Source organism: Pygocentrus nattereri, chromosome 17, assembly GCF_015220715.1.
Source record: "Pygocentrus nattereri isolate fPygNat1 chromosome 17, fPygNat1.pri, whole genome shotgun sequence".
Taxonomy (NCBI): domain Eukaryota; kingdom Metazoa; phylum Chordata; class Actinopteri; order Characiformes; family Serrasalmidae; genus Pygocentrus; species Pygocentrus nattereri.
The window spans coordinates 35,676,877-35,702,206 of NC_051227.1; the positions used below are offsets into that span (position 1 = coordinate 35,676,877).

The window sequence follows — 25,330 nt, forward strand, 5'->3', positions numbered from 1 at the left end:
TGTGTGTGTGTGTGTGTGTGTGTGTGCCAGTGTGGTTCTGCACAGTGCTTGTCTATTTTCAGGGGCGCCTCTGTGTGTGTTTGCCTTCATCCAATGACGTGAGTTTGTCTTTTCTGTATCACTGGGCTGAGACAGGATGAGCTAGTTTGAGTCCACATTTGCTTCTTTAGTCCCACTGTCAGCACTGATGCTGTTTTCACTGCTTTTCACTCCTTTTCACTCCTTTTCACATGAGAGAAATATTCATAACAATTCTGGATTCAACACATAGTGCTGAAATACCTTTTATTGATGTGAAACAGTGGCAAATGAGCAAGCCCAAAGTGAAAAATATGCTCAGGGAACTCATCTTTAATGAGGGTCTATGGAGCAAGAGCTTAGGCCCACTTATAGAAGATAAAAGCTGCATGAAAAAAAGCTAGCTCTAGAGCCCTTGGGTTCACATGTGAGCTCCTCAGAACAAGAGCCTTGAATGAATAGACCTGCTGTTAGTGAAAAACACTCCCCCCACACACACCAACCCCCCACCCCCCAAACTCTGCCCCATCCTCACCAGCTCAACCATGTCAGGCCCCCTCTAAATGGACACAAAGGACATGATTTGGTACCCGGCTAACAAACTTTCTGCATACTTATTTGATTATGATGTAAAGAGTCATTCAGGTTGCTTTGATGTGAAATGCTATGTTATAGAGACACATCCTGAGTCAGAATTGTTCACAGTGGAGGTAATAGGAACCATAAGTCTGAAGAGTTTAATGCCTCTCAAAGCTGCACCACAGGATGTCCTTACATGGAATGATCATGAATATTCTGCCTGATGTCAACATGCCTGTAACATACATTCATGGTGGAGAGGCACACTATATTATTATTATATCTGTATTCTACCATGATCAACATTAAATATAACATTGATTTATTTTGCTGTTGATATTGTGACCCCTGGTTCCCTTCATCAACTCAGCAATGAAATCTGAGTCAGTAAGAGTGTCTACAACTAAAGCTACACCATGTAAGATTTTGGGGATTTAGAGACCTCTCTGGTGGAAATACGTAGTTGCACACAATGTGAGGTAGAACATTTTGTAATGTTCTTCAGACTCTGATGATTGTGAACACACTGAAAGAGCATTCAACGAGAACTCAGTCAAAACGTAGTGAAGGACGTGTCTTCTGAGGATGTATCATATTTTAGCATGTCTTTATTCTCCTGATTCAGTAATGCCTCTTCTTTTAGCTTTAACAAAAAGATCTTATGTAATGCAGCTTTAACAATTTTCCACTAAACCATGCAGTATGAGAAATTTGGTGGAATTCCCTTAAAAATACCTGAAAGATGTCCATGTATGTGTATGTGCCCATCAATTTGTAACTCATTGAATATTACTGCTTTCGTAAAATGAGGTGGAATAATGCATAACATGCTCATTTTTTCCATACACCTTGTTATTTTTATATATAATTAGTTACAGCCTAACAGGTTGGTGTGTGTGTATTGTAATTGTGAAAAAACAATAAAAAGTTTATAAAAAAAGTAAAAAAAAATGTCTTGAGCCTCAACATGATTCCTTTTATTGTGTCGAAACTCCAGCTTTGACTGCCTAATTGAAAGTAAGTTGCATCATTTTTCCACTTTTCCTACATGACATGTGACTAACACCTGTTTCCACCGCCGTCCCATGATGTCTGTCTGAGAGCTGATGTCACTGTATTGCAACTGTTGTTGTTGTTTCTGACATTTCCATGACATTTAGTCTAAGAAAGGCAGCCAAATTGTGTGATACGGTAAGGGAGAGTTTGAATAAATGCTCCGGGAGCTTCCAGCGTGTCCAATAATGAAACTTAGGCAGCTCAGTGAACATTAGAGAGAGGAAGAGTGCTACAAAAACTGCAGTGGAGCCAAGCACTAAAGCAGCTTCTTACTGAGCACAAGGTCCATGCGTAAAGAGTCCCCCCTTTTCAGCCTATCAAAGCTTCAGTGAATGAGGCACAATACAGGGAAAATACGAACACCACCCCTTGCTCTCTCTCACACACACACACACACACACACACGCACACACACACACACGCACGCACACACACTCAGGCTTTGGTCTTTGTTCTCAGGATAAAAGTCTCCTCCTGCGTTTCTCATCTTCTAAAGATCTCAATCAAGTAAAACCACCCAAATGCCAGTGAAGAGGGTCAGCAGAGCATGAATAGAGTTCAGGAGGATCAGTGAACTCACACTGTGAAAAGTCACCTCAAACATAAGAACTATGACCAGCAATCTGATGTTTACTCATTCACTATATGCCTGTATAGACTTATATTCAGTGTATGCACAGTACTGTGTAAATACATGAGAGAAAATGATATGTAAGTTTATGTAAGTTTAACAAATACATGCAATGACTGGAGTGCAGCAAGAGGCCAGGAACCAAACCTGTGTTCTGATATCAGAAATCTAACCAATAACTATAAAAACTATAACCAATAACCTAAAAAACTGAAGTTTTAACCATTTATTCTAATTGCTTTGAACCTGTAAATGAATGGAGCACAATACAATTTGCATTTATTTGCTGAGGGGGGAAAAAACATAACATTTAAAATGTGCCATACCTTTTGCACATAATTCATTTAATAATGCACCTGTTTTATATTTTCCAATATGTAAACATATGCGGCAAATAAAGAGTAACTTGGCAGAAGAGTATTCTCTGTAACCGAAGTTGAAGTTTCCATTGTTTTATTAAAATCAGTAGCCCTTTGTAACCAAACAACTGAACATAATAGATATGTCTGATTTCTTCAGATTTGTGGTCCGACCAGCTTGGAGAACATATGAACCACATTTCAGACATGGACGTTAATGAGTTCATTTGGCATATAGCTGCTCTGTAAGACACTATACTGTCCACTAGGGGGCAAAAGATTGTAGAAATTATCCACTGTTGCTCTTGGAGAAAGCTATAACATAATTCAGAACTTCCAAAGACTTTATAGTATAGTTCACACACAGCAGGCACTGACAATAACTGTCAGTTTGCTTTTACTTGATTTAAATAGACTGTACAGTCACTACTTTCAGTCACTCACTCATTTGCAGACTAGAGTGAAAATGAAGAAGTCATTCTCTGGAGCTTATGCACAAATGATCTCAACATCTATAAATACAGTGTATTTCTGAGCTGAATGTGTTCACTGCGTGGAGTGGACATGATGCCAGACAGGGCTGTCAGCAGCAGCAGTCTAGCGGGAGAATACAAGAGCCATAACAGGAGAGAGAGAGAGAGAGAGAGAGAGAGAGAGAGAGAGAGAGAGAGAGAGATCACCGCGCTTTGGGTTGCCATTGGCAACCTGTAAAAATTGCTGATGGCAGCCTGTAACTCCTGGAGCTGGTGACAGGATTCATTGTGAAGATTTTCCTTCAGAGAAGCTTCTGGCTGCTTTAGGCCTGGTACATGTGGGAGTCAGTGTGGGCGGCCAGCAAGCTCCACTGCTCATTTCTCTTCCTTGGGAAGAAGCCAGCTTCAGCCATAAACATGACACAGATGACAATTACTCTCTCATCCTGCCTTGAGTGAGAGACTTTGGCTCGTTTGGGGGCTCCTGAGCGATTGCCTCTTGTCCTCTCACTTTCATCTAGTGCTGTGTAGCGTGTGAAGCGTTCAGTCTTGTTGAAGTAATGTTGTGGTTGAAGAAACTGAAAAACATTGTTCTTTTCAGCTGACTTGCCAAAACTGATGAGGAGGCATCAGAAATAAGTCAAGGTACATAGTGAGTGAGGTAAAAAGTCCCTGAATATTCTGGAATGCCTTAATTGCTAATTTGTCGCAAAAAAATGGAAGAGTAATGCTTCTGGGGTGGTCTTTGAACTATGCAGGTAGATAGGCAGCTGCTTGGGGCCCTTATGTGCCAAGGGCCCCATAAAAATGCTAATTTAATATACTGTACATGTTGATGTTTTATATATATATATATATATATATATATATATATATATATATATATATATATATATACACACATATATAAAAAAACGATTAAAAATAGCTGCTATTTACTACCATGTAAATGTAAAATGTAATAGGATTACGTTACTATGCCTTAAAACAAGTAAAAAGATCTGCCAATATGAGTTAATAAGATAATTTGACTAAAAATACCTAATCTTATACCATCCCATAATATTCTTACAAAAGTCTTATAATGAGAAATAATAGACATAATGACTAGATTTATAATGGGTTTGCTTGCCACAATATTTTCTGCAGTGGAGACAGTATTCACTAATTTAAAAATGTGCATCCTGGAGGCCCCAATCCTGTCTTTTACCTAGAGCCCCAGAATAACTAATTCCACCCCTGAGTGCTTCACATGAATAACACAACAGAACAGTATGGTGTCCATGAAGGTGAGCCTACGATAATGGACATGCTATTTTCCAGATATTAGCAAACATCCAGTACGCTGGTTGTGGATGCCAACAGCGGATGCCAACTGCAGCACTAATACACTGTTTTCAGTGATTACATGAAAGTTTCAGGCTTTATCTGATGTATAAATGCTACACAGATTAATTAAGTCTTCACTCTACACTTCCAGGGCCATTCTACATACTTAAAAAAGTAATCTGCACACTACGGCACAGACCTGATATGAGCTATGCAGGCTATCTAAATGCTTTTTCCCAAAAGTCTAACTCAGGGTACAAAAACTAAAAATGAGGGTAAAATCCATAGAACCAGGTCTGTGATTTGCCACTGTGATGACATCGGGATCACTCCTATGTTCCCAGGGTCCTATAGTCCCTCAACTCTTGATATACCTCGGTATGAATATCCCTCTACATGATACTTTCGGCAAACCTATACAAGGGTTCCTAAGGTCATGGTTCGGTAAGGTCACGCATTGCATGGCAAGCAGACAATTTTTTTCAATAGGAATGCACTTCAGGTTTAAAAAGAGGACCATGGTGTACTGCTTTTCATTTATTGCTGCATAAAGCCTAGTTTGAATGTAATAAATTGAATGTCATATTATACAGTGAACAACATGTTACCTGAGCTAATGCCTTGGGAACATAGGGATGATTCTGCAACACAATAAGTTGGTTAAAAAAATGTTTAAAACTGTTTTTTTTTTCTGGTCATTTGTTCCCTACAGGATTATATTAGCCTATATGACTCGGCACAGAGTTGTTCACTTGGGGAAATTCAAAAGAATGATTCAAAAGACAAATTACAAATTAGCACTCAAATGTTTGGCGACCCAAACCCACTGAGAGTATAATGACATACTAGTTATATAATAATGCACAACAGACTATGGGAATGCCTAAGCCTTAGTTGTGATTTCATGGAGATATTTCTCCAAAAGAGTCTTTGTTCAAATTCGAAGCTAGTGGGATTCAGATAGCGATACTAATGTCTACAGTAAGCCTGCAGAGACACGTTTGTCATACACCCCTAATGAAGTGCCATATGCCTTTGTTTAATTGTGCTCCACAGTGTACGTTCCAATTAACAGCAGATCTGTGTAATGGTTGGGTAAGTATACTTTGTCATGGGAAATTAAGCTCATTATTTACTTTTTTAAACAGGACAGCTCCGACGGCTACATTCTCATAAAATGAGAACTGCTAGTGTTCATTATACATGTTCGAAGTTGACACAAAAATGGGTTTTGATATGCCATAAGGCAATAATTCTGTGAGCTTTTTAGGGCTCCAGCACATCAGATAACTTGGCTTTTAAGATGAGTAAGGTTGTTAGAGGTACACCATTATGAAACCACCAGTCGCTTCATTAGATTCACCTGACTTGTTGTACAGTTAGAGACTGAGGCCCCATGAAGTCATGCTCTAGTGCTTCACCGATGGTCAGTATTTGACCACACAGCCATTCTAGGCTGGGCATTTTTGGGTGAAAGACCATTCTCAACTTAGCAATGAAAAAGGCAGCAACACTGCTGTGTCTGCAACACTAGCACCAGCACCACACACAATACCATAAAACTACTGTTATTGTTATTTTCTCTACCACAGCAAATTGCAGTTGAAATTAAGTAATGAATAAAAGCCCAAAGTGCAGAGTTGAGGGTATTTACATCCAATTCCGGTGAACGCTGTTGGAATTACAACCATTTTCCTCCATAATTACAAATATTAGGGGCTCAAACATAATTGAACAATTGGTTGCTCAGCTGCTTCATGGCTAGTGTGTGTTATTTCTTCCCTTGCAATAAGCAGATTAAAGGTCTAGTTTGGATTTCAAGTGTTGCATCAAGTGTGGAATCTGTTAACTCTCAATATGATGTCAGTGGATTCCAGACTTCATGCAGTCAAAGGATTTGCATCCATCCATCCATCCTCAACCGCTTATCTGGGTCTGGGTCGCGGGGGCAGCAGCGATTTGCAACCAAGTATTTAAAAATGTCAATTTAATTTATGATTGTTAGTTTTTTGGACTATGGTCTGTAATTGTACACCTATATAATGGTCTATAAAGTAGGTGAGCCTCAAAGTGGTCAGAGAGTGGAAGTTCATTAATCATGTCTAACTAATGCAACACATAATCCAATTAATTAAGACAAGCTAAAGAAGGAACGAATACATAAATAAATAAGAAAGAATGGTTGTTTGTATCCATAACCACAAGACCACATTAGAGCGCCTTCACGGTACCCCAAAGAAATATGGCTACAGACCCTCTGTGGTAGTTATTACTGAATCAATGAAGGTATTTTCCTATTTAAGATTTAGACTCATTCACTGCCATTAAATCCGTGGTGACTGTGGTTTAGGTTTCCAAGTGTTCCCCTACAGGTACAAGCTGGTGAAGTCCATAATGGTTCCACATGGAGCTCTTTATTTAAAGAGTACATTGATGGTATCAATATTGATGGAAACCTCTGGTTGAGGAGATCATAATTAACCCTCGCTCTTTCAGGGTGTGAGGAAACAGGTTAATAGCACTGCAGGCCTAACCGATACATCCTGAGCAGTAGTACGTAAGGAGCAGCAGCGTCGTTTGATGTCAAAGGTTCATTTGACCATGACAAACGATTGGCCAGGCTCATTAGCCAGGCTTCCAACTGGGAGTCCCCAGCGAGATCCTCGAGCAGGACTGATGAGAGAGATGCGTGGGTTAATATTTCAGACGCCGCCTCCCACCCAACAAACTGCCTTAGCTTTCGGGCTTCACCTTCCCTCATGAAAGGCCATCAAAAGCCTAATGATCCTCAGCGAACAGCGTGAAATCATCTTCTATGCAGGAAAACACATTTCAGAGCTTTTATTCGGTTTGCTGCTGATACAGTGCTTCATTAAACTGTGTACATGCAAAACAATCTTTACAGTCTCTAATAAAACTTACATTCCTAGTCAAATCAATATTCTTACAGTCCTCGAAATACAGTAACTGTGACAATTTCAAAAGAAGGATGGAAAGAAAGAAAGGAAGAAAGAAAGATAATCCAGCCATGCTAATTGCTGTTTTGGAAGCTCTGATTTCTTTTTTCATCTGATTCTACAGACTGAGACGAAAAAGATTGAAGATTAAAGGGTGCAAAGCCAACAAATAACAATTTTAACATAAATTAAAACAGATTAATTAATAGCAATAAATACATCTCTCTCAATAAATTACACCGCTCATCTCATGATGTCTGCTAAACTCGAAAAACCTAAACAACAAAAAGAAAAAGAAAATAATTCTAAGAATGTACTACATACTACATAATGAAAGCAATCGAATATCAAATACAAAAGACAACCATGTTGCATAACTTCAAGACTAAAGTTACTTAGAAACCGGACTCAAGCAGTATGTGTTAAAACTCTAAGGGCATTCCTCACTTTCACACCAACATCTGGACTACGACACGATCAGGAAGAGTACAGATGCATCAAGTGCATGCCCGTGAGATGCAAATGCATGCTGGTTTGGGGCAACTATTCCCCCAGACTGGATAAGAAGCAGAAAAGAGAGAGAGCAATAGAGACTGTGAGAGAGACAGAGAGAGAAAAGGTGTTCATGTCAGACGAGATATCCAGCCTATGACTACTGCTTTTCTCTACATAAAAAGGTACATCTCTAGAAACAGGGCCAAAAGTCATGGTGCTCTCCACAAAGTGACGCATCCTCACTGCTCTGGCACGGACGTGTCGTCTGTCTCTACTCCTTCTGATCCTCCTGCTGTCAAAATACACAACAGATTTGAAAGGTTTAGTATGGCCGGCTAAATGTCATTCAATCATTAATCAAGGTTTTCCATAAGGTGAGGCATGACAGAAGCATCGTCTATCCATGGTCTGACTGTAGTGCCTTCTATGTGAAACTTAACACACTGTATAAATAATCTCAGGAAAAGGGCAACGCAGCTTTAACAAACCAGGAAACTTTAAAACAATCATATTTCATTGTATATATAATTAATCCTGATTCATCATGATTTAAGCATGGTTCATCATATCATACCATTTCAATGACTTGTTTTGCTTAAATGTTTTAGAGTTTCGATTACATAGCCGTGCACCAGCGGGCAGGGAAAAATAATATTAACCAATAATGCTTTTTGTATATTAAATCACTTAATCATTATCTAATCATTTGTTAATCATTAGTATAATTACAGAACTGTTACTTGTGCATTATTAATTATTTACATAATGGAGGTTCAATTATTATTATGATTATTATGTTCAGAGCAGTACCTTCTAACCACTTAACAGTGATTAACAAAGCATTACGTAAATAATTACAATTATTAAACACCTTATCAATTTATGGGGGAGTTTCATTAAACATTTCTATAGCCTAAGAAAAGCTCCACAAGTTTGCGATGAAGTCCCTGTAATGAAAAATATGCTTTAGTATGTAATAAGCTTGTATGGTTAAGGGGCTAAACATAACTGCATTAACTTGAAAAATGTTGAAAAAACTTTTTCGCTAAATATATATATATATATATATATATACACACAACAGTAAGACTTTATTGACTAATCATAGCTGCTGTGAAATTCATAGTAGACTAAGGAGTTATATAAACTCAGGCATATTCAAGTAATAAATTAGGTATTTTCAACTCAACTACTGGTATTTAACATAGGACTTTTTTCGAATACTGCTGTGTTGAATGATTTGTTCGTCAAATCCATAAATATACTGGTGAGGTCTTTGCTGTACATCTTGCTCATATTACACATTTCTGTGCAGCCTATTATGCTCTAATACGTGAACACATACAAGTTTCAAAGTTTTATGTACATAGCAGGAAATATGGTTACCCTGATTATTTCTAAATATATCATGATATCTTTTTTAGGCCACATTACCCAAATTAAGTTAGTCACAGACCTTCATTTTGGTCCTTGCCTCGCAAAGACAGAGCACATTCTCTCAGCCTTATCTCAGTGGTGCAGATGCACCTGAAGATAAAAATAACAGCTCCATACATAAAATGCTTAGCAACCAAGAACTGGGTTGATGTTGCGCGACAAAAAAGGCCTAAATTCCCCGGCCTTCTTCAGAGGTGGGGTACAGCGGACCAGCGCAGCTGAAGGAGAGAAATCTAGGCCTGATGATGTGAGGGACTGGAAGGACAAACTCACTCTCATTGCCTGCCCCACTTTCCACATCAAATGACCAGCTTTTTTCCTTGGTTTCTCCTCAGATTCATCAAAGGACACTAATAGAGAAGTTCAGGTAGAAGTGCAGCTAGACAGAATTTTGCTTGTGGAACATGTTAGATGTGATCTTTTTTTGATCTCTGCTGACTTACTGCCGCATCAAAGTGGAATATCTGCATTTCTCTTGATGAAACTTTGGGGAAATTAAAGTTTGGAAGGAATTTGCACGGCAGTTGAGTTAGGGAAGGAGGTTACCCTACATATCTGTGAAACTGTGTGTTTCTAAGCATAATAAACATCACTAAGGAGAAACTGGATAAGTAATGAAAAACGTATGTGAGTTATGTTCATATTCGGTTCTGCAAGAAGTGTGGAGGCTTCAGCCACCCACAGTAGCAATTAGATTTGAAAGATTTATGTCTCAGCTAAAACGGAGACGAGCTCAGCATACCACAGATTTGAGGTTTCCTTCTGTAGATGCATTACCTCTCTGATCACTTGCAGTCTATGGAAAACAGCAAAGCTGGTTGCAAGTGGTGTTCATTTTAATGATGATCAGAGATCACTTATTCATTCATTAAAAATCACCACATGAAAAGAATCTTAATTGCATGCATTTCACAAGCCTGAGCTCTAATTTATGCCTAAAGATCTTATTAAACACGCTTGATGGATTTTTAGCTTGCAACCTTTTTCATATGCCTTCTTTTACTCACAGTGATAATTAGCGTAATTACTCAGCAGCACCTCGCCACGTTTGAGTATGTTTGTGCAGTTTCCAATTCCAGACTCTCAGAACACAAGCTGATACTCAAATGTTTGAGGATGCAGAGCCAGTTCTTGGAAACAAAATAAAGAATCGAGGCCAAAAGCTTCAGATCCTTCATCGCTTCAAATCTTGCAGCCAAAGTCTTATTTTGGGTGCTGGAATCTGGATCAAGAGTTACGCAGAATTGTGTTCCAAAACAAGGAAGCATGATTTGGAGATGGTCGAATTACTGGGCTTATAAAGGTCCAGAGTCTATGGCAGAGGTCATCGAAACTGGTCCTGGAGGCCAACACTGTTTGGTGATTTCCTAATCTTGTGAAGCCAGATGTAATCTTACAGGTTGAATACACATCTGTGGAAAATGTTTTAAACTATTGGTGTTGGATTGTGGCAAAATATACTGCTAACAAGAGTAAACCTGACCCAAATTCCTCTAGTCCATTTTAATGTCTGGAGTACAACTGATAACACTACTAGCAAAACAAGTTAACTAGAAACGCAATTGTTAGCTAACGGAAATTTCCTTTGCAATTAATAACGTTTGTTTTTACCACGTGTAATGTGGTGTGTGCACATTCGACGCAAATCTACATGCTTAACTCAAGTTTTTGGGGTGGACTTTCAGCAGTGCTAACTTACATTACATTGATGGGCTAACTACAGACTTGTTGCCTGGACAATGTTACCCTACTTTGAACTCCACCTTCATGAGGCACTAGATTGGTTTAGAAACTTCAACGTTTATCCTACCCTGATAGGTCTACATTCCCACCAAAAAGTACCCCAGAATTTTTCACGTCTGTCCCCACATATTCTTGAGACTAGTGATGTCCCCTGCTCTACCACAACAACCTAATCTGGTCATTGACTGATAAGCTGATGAGAATCATGTGTGTTTAAACGAGAATATCACCCTACCCTCCAGGACCTGAATCTCCAACCCCTGGTCTATGGCTATGGGAAGTGGGGACAGACACTGACCTGTGTCCCCCTGGCTGCCGTTGAGGGCCTCACCGCTGCTGCTCACCTCCTCGCCAGGCTTGTCGCCTGGTTTTAGCTTCTTCCTGGTCATGTGGCCACGGAAGCCAGCCTGGATCTTGGTGGCTGCCTTGTTAGCCTCTGGGTCATCCAAGGGGATGTCCATGATGTCCTCTTCCTCCTGTGGTTGGCTGCATTCCTCCTGTTCACCAAGACATCCAAGCAGCTATCATTTCAACGACACACAGACGTCGAATGATTTCTGCCTTCACTTGCTTGGTAAACGATTCTGAATGTCTCTAGATGAGCTATCTTCATGTCTTCTGATCTCCAGCCATCTAAGAAGTTTCTGCATTTTCTTGACTCAAAAATAGCAATTTAAAAAAATGTTTGCTATTTGCTCCATACTTCCACTAAGGCTTTACGAACAAAGCTATGGAAATGATTGAATGTCTTGGGAGAACCTAAACTCATAAACCAGTGTGATGGGTTTATCCCAATCTCCAGCTGTCTTAAGCCTTTTCAGTCCCAACCCAGCTGTATATCTGTCTGTATAGAGCCTAGTTTTATTACAGAGGTTCAAATCTCTGGCTCACTTCCCACTTGTACAAAAGAAAAAAACTAGTAGACTGTTTTTTTTTCTAATTTTGGAACTAAGAAAAGAACACAGAAAAGTAATTAAGACGTCAAAGTTGGGATCATTTACAGAAAGTGGATTAGAATTACTTAACTGTTCTGGGGCTAAAAACACACGCTCTATAATTCCCGGAAAAGGAGGACACACAGCTGTCCTAGTCTTCTGGCTGTGTGTTGGTGGGATTTGGCTGCATCACGCTGGGTTTTTATGAGGCTCTGAATGCGTGAACCCATGCTTTTCTCCCACTGAGCCCATCTCAGCACTTGTAAAGGCAGTGAGCAGAGGCTGGCAGGGTTGAAACAGAGCCTGTGTAAGGTTGAAGAGTGTAGCCTACATGTCGCTGTGAAACCCCTCCGTGTAGGAGTGTGACCACCCACTGAAGCAAGAATTAATCAGCTCCTTTTCTGTTTGCTGAACACCCTGACATTTCTTCACCCATATCATGGCCAAAGGCAGAGGTGTTGTATCGGCTTCAGCCCTTAAATGAACATCCCTACATTTTACTTGCTGGTTGTATAATCTACCTTATGCAATTAGTGTTAAGGAAATATAGTGACCAGAGACTTGCAATGCATGCATTGTTACAAATATTATGATCACACGTAGACACAAGCTAATCTGTCCAGATTTTCAGTAAAATTTCTCTATACTTTTTTGAAGAAGGACAAAACAATCATTTCTTTAAGCATGGTCCACTGTTACAGCTCAAATAACTTAAACGATAACCATTACCACATGGCCAGAACTGAGCAGGTCCCTTGTGGCCACACAGCCAAGGTGCTCCAACTACCTGCCACCTGCTCTCCCATTTATGAGGAAAGAAGTTGCGCTTGAGCTTCTGCTATGCAGACTTTGCCAAGAGTGCTGTCAGGCATGCTCATCAAAAAAGCGTACAGTAAAAGTTACAGTAAAAGAAACATCATCTACTCAAAGCACAAGATATTCGGAGAACTCCTTCTGAGATCTGCAGTATCTTAGTGTATTCTACTGGATGGCTTGTGTAAAATGTAGGCAGTACTTACGATATGGCAATCCATGACGCACAATAGCAGATGGCGATTAACGTGTTCGTGTATTGTGCTAATCGCAATGGGTCGTAAACCTCTTGGCACTGCGAGTGTCTCGAACAAGCCTGTCTCTCTTTCAGCTATGCTTATTATTCTCAATCTGAGGGCGGGTGGAAAGGGAGGAGAGGAGAAGAGGGAGGGGAGAAGAGAGGAAGGAGGGAGAGTCATAGAGGGACAGAAGGAAGGAGGTGAGAGAGAGCAGGAATGAAGGAGAGAGAGCATGAGAAAGAGAGAGAGGGGGCACCAGCGGCATATGCATCTATGGAAAAGCTACCAAGAGATTTTTGCTGTTCACAAAGGACTAAGTCTACTGCCAATTACAACTCTACTATCATTCTGAGTTGACTGAAATGTCTGTGGCACTTGTCTTGTGTTCCAAGGTTTTCAGTCTATTTCACAGTGGTGTCACGAATAGAAAAATCGACACCACGGTGCTGGTTAAACCTAAGAGAGGAAGGAAAAATCAAAACATCCAAAAAACAAGAGAAAAAAGTCCTCGCATATCTCCTGCACGGGTGCTAAGAATATGCTGAAGGTGCGTCCTTCGTGTGTGTTAGGACTCTTCTTCCTCTGCTGAACTGCATTCTGCCAAGATGCTGCATCAAATCAATGTATCCCTGTTTAGCATTACAGTTTACCTCCAATTAGCTTCAACTAACAAGCTTGTGGAAAAAACAGAAACCAGAATGAACTCAATACATTTACAAGTATGGAAACTAAATATGTTTTCAGAATATCTCAGAAGATGAGACGACTGGATTACTTTATGACCGTGTCAGAGATTGATGATTGCCATGAATATTGCTCCTGAAAATAGCAACTACATCATTTCCTGCTTTTCCTAAAATGAAAAAGTCATTGGACATGATATAGGTCAGGTTAGATGACCTACATTAGAGCGACAGAGAGTTAGAAAGAGGAAGAGAGAGAGAGAGACTACACCTCACAGATCTAATTACCCCGTAGAACTTAATGCACAGCACTGAACTGTCAAGTTGGGCTTTCAAGACAGACATCTCTTTCTGTGATCTGAGGTATCTACTGTAAAACCTAAACGAATCTACCCTGAGATAAGGCAGGAGAGAATGGCTGGTAACATGTTTCCATGGAAACACTCTCATAAATCTTTCTTCTCCAAACTTCCTTTTACAAGAACCGTAGAGAAATGTTTCTGACATTTTTGTGCCAGTATCAGACACCCCTGATGATTTTTAGGCTGTATTTACTTGGATGAGTCTATTTCACTGAGAACGATATCTGTTTTAAGAGCAACGTGTAGCTTAACAGTTTGTGCTCTGCATCTGAACGATACAGTCTGTTACCCAGAAGCTGAACTATTTCAGGGGCATCTTCAATCACGCTCCTCTAGAGACCAGAATAGAGGCACTGCACCTTGTTGTTGATCAGACTCGTCCTTGAGGTTTTTATTTTTACATGCTAACGTGGGACAAAAATGGGAATGGCCTAAATCCGGGATAAGGGGGTCTCTTACATCAGAACATTTTCTGTTGACCAAAAATATGCTTTCACATTCAGATCAAACATTACTATACATCTTATTTCTCCTCACCTGTTGGTCACTCTTGCTTTCTGGATTCTCCATCTCCTTGTCCTCACTTTCCTGCTTGATGTCCTGCTGAGGGTCAGGCTGTTCTTCTTGGTCTATATCTGTCTCAGTTTCTTCAATCTTCAGCCCTTGTGAATCTGCATGGATGACCTCAGTCTCCTCAGGTGTGGGACTCTGAGAAGCTCCTTCAACTTCTTGAGTGATTGTATCGCCAAACAAATGGTCTTCCTTCATCTCAGTCCCACTGATGCCATTACCTTCTTGATCGTCACTTCCAATGTGGTCCTCAGACTCAGGTAATTCCTGTTGAGATATTCTTCTGAGATTGTCTTCTTTCATTTCCTCAGTGGAAGTGTCAATGAGACTAGTGTTGCTCTCCAATGCTCCCAACCTCTCCACTGGAGCATCAGCACTGCTTTGAAGAAGGTCATTCTCCTCGTCATTACTCTTCACATCTTCTTCCATCTCAAAGGCACCTTGATGATCAGTGCTCATAACTTCATCAGCAATGACTTCACTCTTGTCGATACAGTCACAGTCGTCTTCTTCTTGAACTTCAGATGCTATGTTTGCAAAATGCTCATTTTCTGCACTAGCAATGTTGCTATTGTCCTTTTCCAGACTTGACAAGGATTCATCCATGGCCTCAGTTTCTGCCAAAGCATCCTTTGGTTCCCAGTTTTCAGTTTCCTGTTCTGCTCTGTCTCTACTTGTTTCTTCAAAGGTGTCCCCCACTTCAGGAACAGTAATATTTTCTGCTGCTTTGTTTAAACCGAAATGCTTAAAGTGACTATTTTCTCCCTCAGGTTCTTCAAACAAAGTATCAGTCATTTCAGAAAGAGTGTTCTGATCTTCTTCAGAAAGGTCATCAGTTTCTTCCACATCCTCCACTGGGAGAGCAACTGGTTTTTCACTGTTTGAGAAGTCATTTAACTCTTCAGCAGCATCCTGCTCTGTATGTTCTGGGGACTCATTACCAGTCAGAGTCAATGTATCATGGCTATATGGGACATCCTGCGATTTAGACAGTTCTTGCTCGTCGAGGACAGGTTTCGGGCTCTCTGAAACTCCAGTAAGACTCGCATCAATCATATCTCTACTGCTCTCAGTGTCTTTATTTGCAGGATCATCTTCCTGCAAAGTCGACTGCAGCTCTTCAGCACATACATCTACATCTGCAAGACCACGATATGAGGACAGAGGTGTAGGCTCAATTTCTTTATCTGCTGTTTCTTTTTCTTCATCAACCTCACCAGTTTCTCCTTGCTCCTTGATCTCCACCTCTTGAAGTTCTTCAGCACATATGTCAACATCTGCAGTTCCTCTGTATGAAATCTCTGCAGTGGGCCCAGGATCAGTCTCACCTGATTGATTATCTACTTTATTATCAAGTTCGTTGCTTTGCTGTGGTTCCAGTTTTTCTTCATCTTTAGAGGCATCAGGGGTCTCAGATGAAGGTGAGGAGCTCAGAGCTGGCTGGATAATTGGATCCCCATTTTCTAAAGATTCAGCCTGATCAGCTTTGTCTCTGAAAGTTGACATTTACATATAAGGACAATTAAGTGGCAATTAAGGGTGACTCATAACGTAGGCTTAATTGAAGCAACCATCACAGTGATAAATTACTGGTGGTGTACTGTAGATTTAGATCTCTGTTCTGGCGCTCTAATCAATCCTCTGAAGCAGCTCTTCTTATCTAATGCATGACTAAAGATCTTTCCTGTCAAGAGTAAGCTTAAGTGATGTGCTTCGTTTCCCTACAATGTACAACCCCATTTACAAAAAAGTTGGGTCATTGGGCGAAATGTAAATAAAAACAGAATGCAATGCCATGTAAATAATTTAACCCCTATATTTAACTGAAAATAGCACAACTGTTGAAACTGATAAATTTTATTGTTAATGAACAATATAAGCCTATTTTGAATTTGGTGCCAGGAATATGTTTCAAAAAAGGTGGGACAGGACATGTTTACTACTGTGTTGCATCACCTCCTCTTTTAACAACACACTGGAAGAATTTGGGAACTGAGGAGACCAACTGCTGTAGTTTTTAAGTGAAATGATTTCCCATTCTTGATCGATAATGAATTTCAGCCATTCAACAGTTCAGCGTCTCCTTTGTCGTATTTTTTGTTTCATAATGAAAATGTTTTCAGTGTGTGATGGGTCTGGATTGCAGACAGGTCAGTTAGCACCCAGGCTATTTTACTACGGAACCATGCTGTTGTGATTCATGCAGAATGTGGTTTTACATTGTTTTGCTGAAATAAGCAAGGTCTTCCCTGAAGAAGATGTCATCTGGATGGCTGCATATGTTGCTCCAAAACCTGTATATATTGTACAGCCTTAATGGAGCCTTCACAGATGTGCAAGTCCCCCATGCCGCATGCACTAAATGCACCCCCATACCATCATGGTCAGCCAGTAATGGTTTTTGGCCTTGTCTCTTTCATACAGATATCTCTCTAGATCCTCTGAAGCTTTTTATGATATCATGTACTGTAGATAATGAAATCAAAGTTCTTTGCTATTTTATGTTGAGAAACATTATTTTTTAATTGTTGTAGTCTTTCACAGTGTGGTGAACTCTTCCCCATCTTTACCTCTGAAAGACTCAATATTTCTAGCATGCACTTTTTATACCCAATCATGTTACTGATCTGTTGTCAATTAACCAAATTAGTTGTGAGATGTTTTTTTCAGCATCATACAACTTTACCAGTCTTTTGGTATCCCTGCTCCAACTTTGAAACATGTTATTGGCAGTAAAATAAAAATGGAAATATATTTTTCAAATAACATAAACTTTCTCAAATTCAAATGATTTGAATATCATTGTATTTTGCTTTAATTTACTTTTTTATTTTGTATCCCAACTTTTTTGGAAACGCTTCAGACAAGGCTGTAAAATGCAGGGAATATCACTCACAACAAGAATAACCAAAACAACGGACAAGCAAAATCCAGAATCATTTCACCTTTTATTCTGCCCGTCTCTCTGCCCTTCCTCCTTTTTAATCAAGTGAAATTAGATAACAGATGGATGCAGCCTCACTAATCTGACACATTTTGCAAGGAGAAATTAGACTCACTCATTCACAGAGCTCCCAGTTGCTGTGGCTGAGCTGGAGTTTCCTTGGTTTGCTGTATTCTGTATAAGGGAGAATAAATAACCAAAGCCTGAACCAGATCATATAAAAAAGGAAAATTAATAAAATTTTGTCTTGAACCTCCAATATTTTTATTTCAGTCATTGACTCAAGTTACCTTGAAAGTATGATTGTTGTAGAACCTGTCCTCCAGCCGGGCACCCCATTCAGCTGGATCAAGGCCACTTTCTACAAAAAAAAAATGCATATTCACCAAAAAGGCAAACAAAGACAATTACTCACCAATGAAGAGACATATTCAGGCTCAAATAAACCTAAAAGGAGATATGGAACTGTCCCATATAAATAAAAAGTAGTTTTCTTAAAAGCTGAACAAGAAAATAATAGGATCATTTTATACTGTATAGTATTCATTGCCAAAAGACGTTTAAATGAAAGAGAAGAATGCACAGTGAAGTTTTTTTGTTCGGATTTGGTAAGCATGACTTCTCAATTGTAGATTAAATGCAAATAACACCATTTCTTGGTGACAGTGGTCTTTGCATCCTAATTCTTTTAAAGGCGACTTCCACCAATTTTTGTTTTGATGTGAATCATTTCATTCTAGAGAAACTTCAGATAAACTCAGACATGCTTCAACAAATGCTTCAACAAAGTTATTACATGAAACGATTACACATAAATTGACTCATTTAACAATCATTTTGAGAAAAATTTCGGCGTATAACATTTTGTAAAATCCATTTATGAATAGAGGAACATGCCGAGCGTCATAAGGTAAAACAGAACCCAAGATAAGTTCATTTTTCGGATTTACCATTTATGAACTGTTTATTTTTCCCCTGTCAACATTAAATATGAGAAACTGGATGCTTTGCGTAATAAGCAAAATAACATTCAGAATGACTTTGTTTAGATCTCAGCCATTCAACTATATGGAAATGATAAAAATGGAATACTATATGGAACTATACAACTATATGGAAATGCCCTGTGCTACTGGTAGTACAGACACATTATCAACCTGCATACAGTACATTTACTTTTAGTGTGAATAAAATGGAAACCAAATATAATAAATGACATTCTGAATGAAACAGGCTTAATAGAACATCTACATCTCTAATTTATAGCATGTTAATAATAAGTTTTTCACTTATTCAAATCAGAAAATGGATTAAAATTACCCTCTCTCTGTTTGAGAAGTGCTGTGAAGTACACAGCAGAAAATGTGGGGATGTCCTCAGGCTGCTCTCTCAGCACTTCTCTGGCAAGACCCTCCAAAATATTGCCAAAGCCACGTGGAACACGAAGGTTGGTGTTGGAGAAAGGTACAGACATTTCTGCATCTAACACTTAGGACTAATAATGAAAACAAGCAGGTTTCAGTCACAAATGGGTCACAATGTGAGTTGGATATTTAACCTGCCTCCCTAGAGACCATTTTTTAAAGAGCTCGTATCTGACCTTGTTCTTGCGTTTTATTTTCCCCCCGAGGTCGACTTATAATGTTTAGGTAGGTTAATGTACCAGAAACATCATTCATTTTGACCTGACCACTTCCGCCCACAATCAGTCTCAGAAAAACAAGGTAAGAAAGTGTCACTGGGGCGGTCCCTTCAAGGGTACATCTCAGTGTCTTTAGTCAGGGAACATAATCAATAATCCATTGAAATGATATATTCTAAGCTGTACTGACTCCCGTCTCGTCTCCAGGCGAAACTTTAGGTGATGAAAATGTACAAATAGGCACATTTTCTCTGGGAAACACTTACATAAGGTCGTATTGTGCCTTATTCAAAACAAAACAAAGTATTCTGGATTGAAACATTGCTTATAACATGGGCGTGAATAGGTACTGCTAAACCGCTGAAGTGGCAACATAAAACAACTAACTTAAAATGAGCTTTTCTTTCAGTTTAATTTCAGTATATATGGACTGTATGGACTGGGGAGAGAATGGTATATTTTCAAATGTTAACAATTCCAAACTATTGAAAAAAAAGATCTTTTTATCAAAAACAAAAACAGAAAAAAGCAAGGAAAATGTATCAGTTCTGTTTGATATGAGACCTTCACCAACGTAACAGCTTCTATTATCAACAGAGTAGCAGCACTGACTCTGAGAGCTTTATCACTGTGTAGTTAAACCCTTTAGAGAATAAACCAGAAACATTTTAGCTAGAAAACTCTGTTATGGAGCCCCTAAGACACATGTGTCAGCATCCAGTCCCTTCAGGCCAAAACACTGAAGATGTCAGCACACTGCCTCATTAAACACACCCGATTCTACTCATCAGCTACTTAGCCAGGCCTTCATGAACTGAATTCAGTGTTAGATGAAGGTAAACGCCACTCTTTGCAGCACTTTGGCCTGGAAGATCCCCAGTTTGACATGTCTGCCCGGGGGGATTCATTTTTAAATGAGGAGTGACCACAAATGACAATATGGAGGTCACAAATTAAAATACGAGCCCACGAGTTACATGCAGTACATGTGGCCTCAATCTAGTTAACTATTTGTGGCTTCAATCATTTTTTGTGGCATCAATATAGTAACGGTGGGCCTCATTATAGTAAATTGTGGCCTATATCTAGTAATTTGTGGCCTCAATATAGTAAAGTGCGGTCTTAATAGCAACTCCTTGCCTCAATATTAACTTGTGGCCACGTCTTATTAAAGACAGTCACCATGCCATCTTAGGAGCTCTGTAGATTGCTCTGCGATTGACTGATGTTAGCATTCTTGCCTATATAGGTTAACATTCTGAGGTAAAAGGTTATGTAAGGTTATTAAACATTATGTGCCTGTTATAACCAGTGGTGGACAGTAACTAAGTAAATGTAATTAGTTACTGTACTTAAGTTCTTAAGTACTTCCACTCCACTACATTTCAGAGTCTAATATCTGACTTTTTACTCCACCACATTTTGAGAAATCTGTCGTTCCTTTTGGTTTCTGTGTGTATAAAAACGTAACATGTTAAAACAAAAGAAGCGCAAAGCCAGAGCACCAATCAGGGCCCAGCGATCACTTTGTTCTGAGCTTGTTTTGACCTGTTGGTCATACCGACCCAGTGCAGCACGCGGTTCAACGTCAGCGCAGCAGCGTAAAACTTTGGGAGCACATGCGTCTATAAATGATGAACTAACCTAACTTTGTGTAAATAGAGCACAATATAGAAATATGTCCACATATGCAGTCGTGACTGGTGCGTTTCTTTTTTTCTGAATTCATACAAACACTTTCATTTTATAGTAAATTAGTTTGGGCTGGTTTATGTTTATGAACAGAGGCCTACAGATCAACACAGTAAAGGAGCTCATCTGTGATCCTGAGTTTAAAGCCAGTTTTTATTCAACTTAAACTTGGAACTAAGTTGTAAATAAATCTGAAACTGAAACTTTGCTTGTGTGTAAAAGTGATTTCAGAGCCACTCGGTTCTCCCTGATGGAAACTGTTTACCTTCAGTGTTTTGTGCTTATGATCATTTTAATAGACGTCAGCGTCACTAATTAATGACGTTCTATTAAAAGACTGGTTTACCAAGAGAGACGCTGGAGGACTTTCACCTGAAATGAGTTCATGAAGCCAGTCTGGTTATAAAAATGATAACAGGACATCAGAGCCAGAATTACTCTTTTAGTACTTTTACTTTATACTTAAGTACATTTGAAGGTAAATACTTTAGTACTTTTACTCAAGTGGAGGTTTAAAGGGAGGAGCTTCTACTTTTACTGGGGTAATATTTTACCTTGGGGGTCTCTACTTTAACTCAGGTACATGATTTGTGTATATAACTGGTTATAACCGTAATTTAGAGGTACCTGATTTAACTGAATCACAGGTTTTCTCCTGGTAACCTGAGTAACGCGCGAATACTCCTTATTTTTCTAACCAAGCTAGGTTAGTTAACATAAGACGCAGAGCTTTTGACTAATGCGGTCTATAGCCGCTTTTAACGTGCGCTCAAGAAACGCCGCATGGCAGAACTGTTAGTCTTGATTTAGTTTATTTCTAAACGTGTTTAATAATCGTATATTTACCGACAGTAAGACTTTAACTGAGACATTCGAGCTCTTCGCTCTTCTTACCGTGTCGGCTTGGAAACTTCCCGTTGTTGTTAGGCGTTGCTAAGCAACTCAGTCAGAACCTTTCGAAGTACGGAAAGCGAAGAGGGACAAACTTGTGTCACTCAGTTTGGACAGAGGAGAAAAGGAGAGACTGAATGAAAACAAACTCGAATCCAAACCGCTCTTGTTTAATTACACATCAATATTTTAAAAAGGAAGAAAAAACAAACAAACAAAAAAAAAAAACAGGAGACATTTTTAAACCATTAAACCATTAAACCATTAAACCCATCCCCCCAAAACAAACAAACAATAAAACAAATAAAAAGCACAGCAGTGTCACATCTTCCATTTTCAGTATTGAGCTTGTCCACTGTTTTATTACAGTTTCCGTTCCTGTAAAGATCTTTCATATCTGAACAAAGAGTAGAGCTTGTTCCTCCTGTCTGATTGGAAATAAATAAAACCAAACGAGAGAGTGGTCTATGACTTTTACTAGCTAAGTACTGTATTTCTTCATAAGATCAATTCTAGGACAGAAAGAACCAATACAGAAGCACCAAGGACAGCTTCATAGTTACAACAAGCCGCTCATGATCTGTAATGAACTAACTAAGTGCCTCGGTCGAGTAGGTGATGATGGCATACTCTGAGGTTGTACTTAATTTCCTGCTCACATCCCTGGGGTGGACATGCAGTCTGTCGGCAGAGCGGCAAGCATGCAGGCGAGATCCTCCTGCTCCCTCCTCTCTCCACCTCTGCGCACACAGGAGAAGTAAAATTCATTACTTTATATTTCCAAGGCCTGGGGAGAATCAAATATCATCTGATCAAGTCCATATAACGATGAATTCATCTTTTCTTACGAGTCTGTGATCCCGGGGGGCTTGGCTGTGGAGGCCTGTGAGCTCTGGAATGCTGGACCCTCTCACTGAGATCACAATGTCAGCGTATGGGACCTCATGATCACTCTGGCAGTCTGAAGCAAAGTAGTAAAGTAGCACTTAGTGATCACCAGCTAACCCCAGCTGCATGATAAACCCATTTAACCGGTGTTATGGACATTTGTTTGTTGGGCACTTTACATCTTATCCCAGGCTTATTCAGTTATAATACTTGGGCCTTATTATACAATAACCAATATAATAATTCAGTTACCACTATGAAACTATTGGGTGAGTTAAAGAGAGTGGAAGCATGGGTAAAGGATGAGTCAGGTGAGGCCATTACCTCTTTCTCAAGGTAGTTTTATTTTAACCACAACAGTAAAAACACAGCACTGTTGCCCACTTTAGGGTAGCTGTCTAACCAAAATTGCAAACGAAAACACTATAGCAAAATGATAAAAGGCGCTCAATAGTGATGCCAGCTTTTTATGCTCCAGCTGTTCTCCTCTCACTACCCTTCTCCTCCCCAGAAGCCTCCTCACACTACACACTATATCCGGTCCGCCCACAGAACAAAAATCCACCAGAGAACAGAAGCGTTTTTACCCACAGAAACAGAAACACAGGTGTGCTTTGATGCCACGGTAGTCTAAGATTTAGGGGCATTAAATGGATTTCAATATCATATTTTTATGTTTTACTTCAAATGAACACATCAGAAAACAAACATAAAATAAAGCAATCACCTTGTACTACAGGCTTGGGGACCATGGCTTCATTTTTGATTCTTGTGCTTTAGAAAGTCAAGATGTTAGTGAAGGTTTATTATTGATTCCTGTATTTCAGTACAATTCCACGTATATCAACTCTGCTTATATAAATTCAGAGTTAAAAGGTTTAATAAGATTTTAAAAGATTGACTTACTTCTCATAAATGACAGCAGACGGATCCTCTGAATCCGACAAACTGTGTTTCCTTTTGTAACACAGGAATATCAGCAGAAACAGCAGCATAACTGCTGCAGACAGTGTTATAGCTGCTAAGAGCCTGATCCACACAAATTCATCTGTGTTGGAAAAGATAGTGTTGTATGAGTTATTTTAGGGTATGTTTTTTAGATGCCAAGCACCTCACGGACTGGCGGTTCACAGAAACAACTCTGAAATCTGTCTGTCACCATGACAACTTCAGTTAGGACTGAATTCACAGCTCCTAATTTCCTAATCTTGTCCTAACTCTAGATAACTCTAGTATTACATAAACATCAAAGCTACAGAAAACATCCCAAATACTTTCCTAAACTTTTAGATGTTCTAACTTCTGTGTTAACCTTCCATTTCTGCTGTTAGCCTTTCTGTTAAAATAAAACATCTTTAAGCAACTGTGACAGGCAGAATAACCTTATTATAACTAGGGTAATATTATATTTACTCATACTGCAAAGTGGTGCTTTCGCTTGTGACAGCCTTGGTAAATGGCTGTGATTGGTCCACCATGGTTGCCTGTGTCACTGCACAGTGCCCATAGCAGTGGATCTTTGTATGATAATTACAACAGAGTGTTTGGTAGTAGCTTTGATTGTTTTTCTGTTGTGTTTTTTCATCATTTGAAGTGTACCGTTTTTAAGAGCCAGCTCCATTCGCTCATTCACTCACTCATGTTTAGCAGACTGAAGATTCTCCACAAGGGGGAGCAGTCAAATACTTTTTGAGGCTTCATAATAGAAGTGCTTGGCATCAGTGACACTGTCTGTTATTTCAGCCATTTACAATAAATGATTAGCTCACCGTCTTTAATCACTTCTATACTGACAGTGATCCTCTGGCCGGTACAAAGTTGTGCATAGCATGTGTAGCTTCCTCCGTCCTCCTCTGTAATCTTGTCCCACTGTAGCAGCGACTTGGCGCTTGCTTTTGGAAGGGTGCCTTGATCCTTCATCCACTGGCCCCCGCATTGTTTGGCAGTGGAAAGACATTTCAGTTCTAGTTGGGTTCCCACTGGCACCTTGATGGAATGTGATGACATCACTTCAACTGGGTCATTTTCCTCATTCCTGTACATCACCACCTTCATAGACACATCTAAAACAGATGAAAGCGGCTTACAGGGCTATAGTACATGTTTAAAAGGTAAAGTAAAGGGAATGGTTTGATTTAGAACTATGAGCTCTATAAAGAAGCATTTAATGCTTAATTAGTTCTTTGCATAGTGAAATGGTTGTATATGGTTCTGTATAGTACCTAAAATTGTTATTGAATTGCAGCCATGTAAAGTTCTCCTATTTAGTAGAAAAGGCTATTTTTTGATGCTATATAGAAAAAACACCTTTTTAAAGAGTGTACTAGGTGATTCATTGTGTGTTCAAATCAGTTGAATAAACTCCTAACAGTTAAGCCCAGTTTAGATTCTACATCCTTGAGCTTCCTTAGTAGGTCTTGACTTCGAAGTACAGCTGTGCGCAAAGGTTTGAACATAGCTGGGCAAATGACATGTTTGTTGATTTTATAGCAATACAAATTAGCACATCATGAAGGAACAAACTTAGAGGCCTGCCCATTTTTGTGGGCCATTTATTTATTTATTTTGTTTGTTTACCTCACTTTTGCACAGGC

General features: G+C 39.4%; 2 protein-coding genes across 2 annotated transcripts; both read right to left on the bottom strand.

The window, feature by feature from the left end:
- Positions 1-8,053: 8,053 nt before the first annotated feature.
- Positions 8,054-19,113, bottom strand: spa17 (sperm autoantigenic protein 17). Its single transcript, XM_037546492.1, has 7 exons — positions 18,944-19,113; positions 17,914-17,984; positions 17,739-17,797; positions 14,617-16,171; positions 13,032-13,346; positions 11,376-11,574; positions 8,054-8,189 (listed from the first exon to the last, which is right to left on the bottom strand). Exons 1-7 carry the CDS (start codon positions 19,095-19,097, stop codon positions 8,137-8,139), a joined length of 2,406 nt encoding a protein of 801 aa, XP_037402389.1. The 5' UTR covers positions 19,098-19,113; the 3' UTR covers positions 8,054-8,136.
- Positions 19,114-22,033: 2,920 nt separating this feature from the next.
- Positions 22,034-24,908, bottom strand: LOC108436504. Its single transcript, XM_017713028.2, has 5 exons — positions 24,506-24,908; positions 23,643-23,784; positions 23,464-23,510; positions 22,697-22,809; positions 22,034-22,588 (listed from the first exon to the last, which is right to left on the bottom strand). The coding sequence occupies exons 1-5, from the start codon at positions 24,789-24,791 to the stop codon at positions 22,439-22,441; spliced, it is 738 nt and encodes a 245-aa protein (XP_017568517.2). The 5' UTR covers positions 24,792-24,908; the 3' UTR covers positions 22,034-22,438.
- Positions 24,909-25,330: the final 422 nt, after the last annotated feature.

Excerpts from the sequence above, each read along its gene's own strand:
- LOC108436504 (XM_017713028.2), bottom strand. The coding sequence starts at position 24,791 with ATGAAGGTGGTGATGTACAGGAATGAGGAAAATGACCCAGTTGAAGTG. Across the intron at positions 23,785-24,505 it reads TATAGAAGTGATTAAAGACG|ATGAATTTGTGTGGATCAGG; the intron begins GTGAGCTAATCA and ends TTTCCAACACAG. Across the intron at positions 22,589-22,696 it reads CCCCCCGGGATCACAGACTC|AGGTGGAGAGAGGAGGGAGC; the intron begins GTAAGAAAAGAT and ends CTGTGTGCGCAG.
- spa17 (XM_037546492.1), bottom strand. The coding sequence starts at position 19,097 with ATGTCTGTACCTTTCTCCAACACCAACCTTCGTGTTCCACGTGGCTTT. Across the intron at positions 13,347-14,616 it reads ATAAGATGTATAGTAATGTT|CTTTTCCATAGATGCATATG; the intron begins TGATCTGAATGT and ends ATCTCTTGGTAG. Across the intron at positions 11,575-13,031 it reads GCGTCATGGATTGCCATATC|GAGGAATGCAGCCAACCACA; the intron begins GTAAGTACTGCC and ends CTTGGTGAACAG.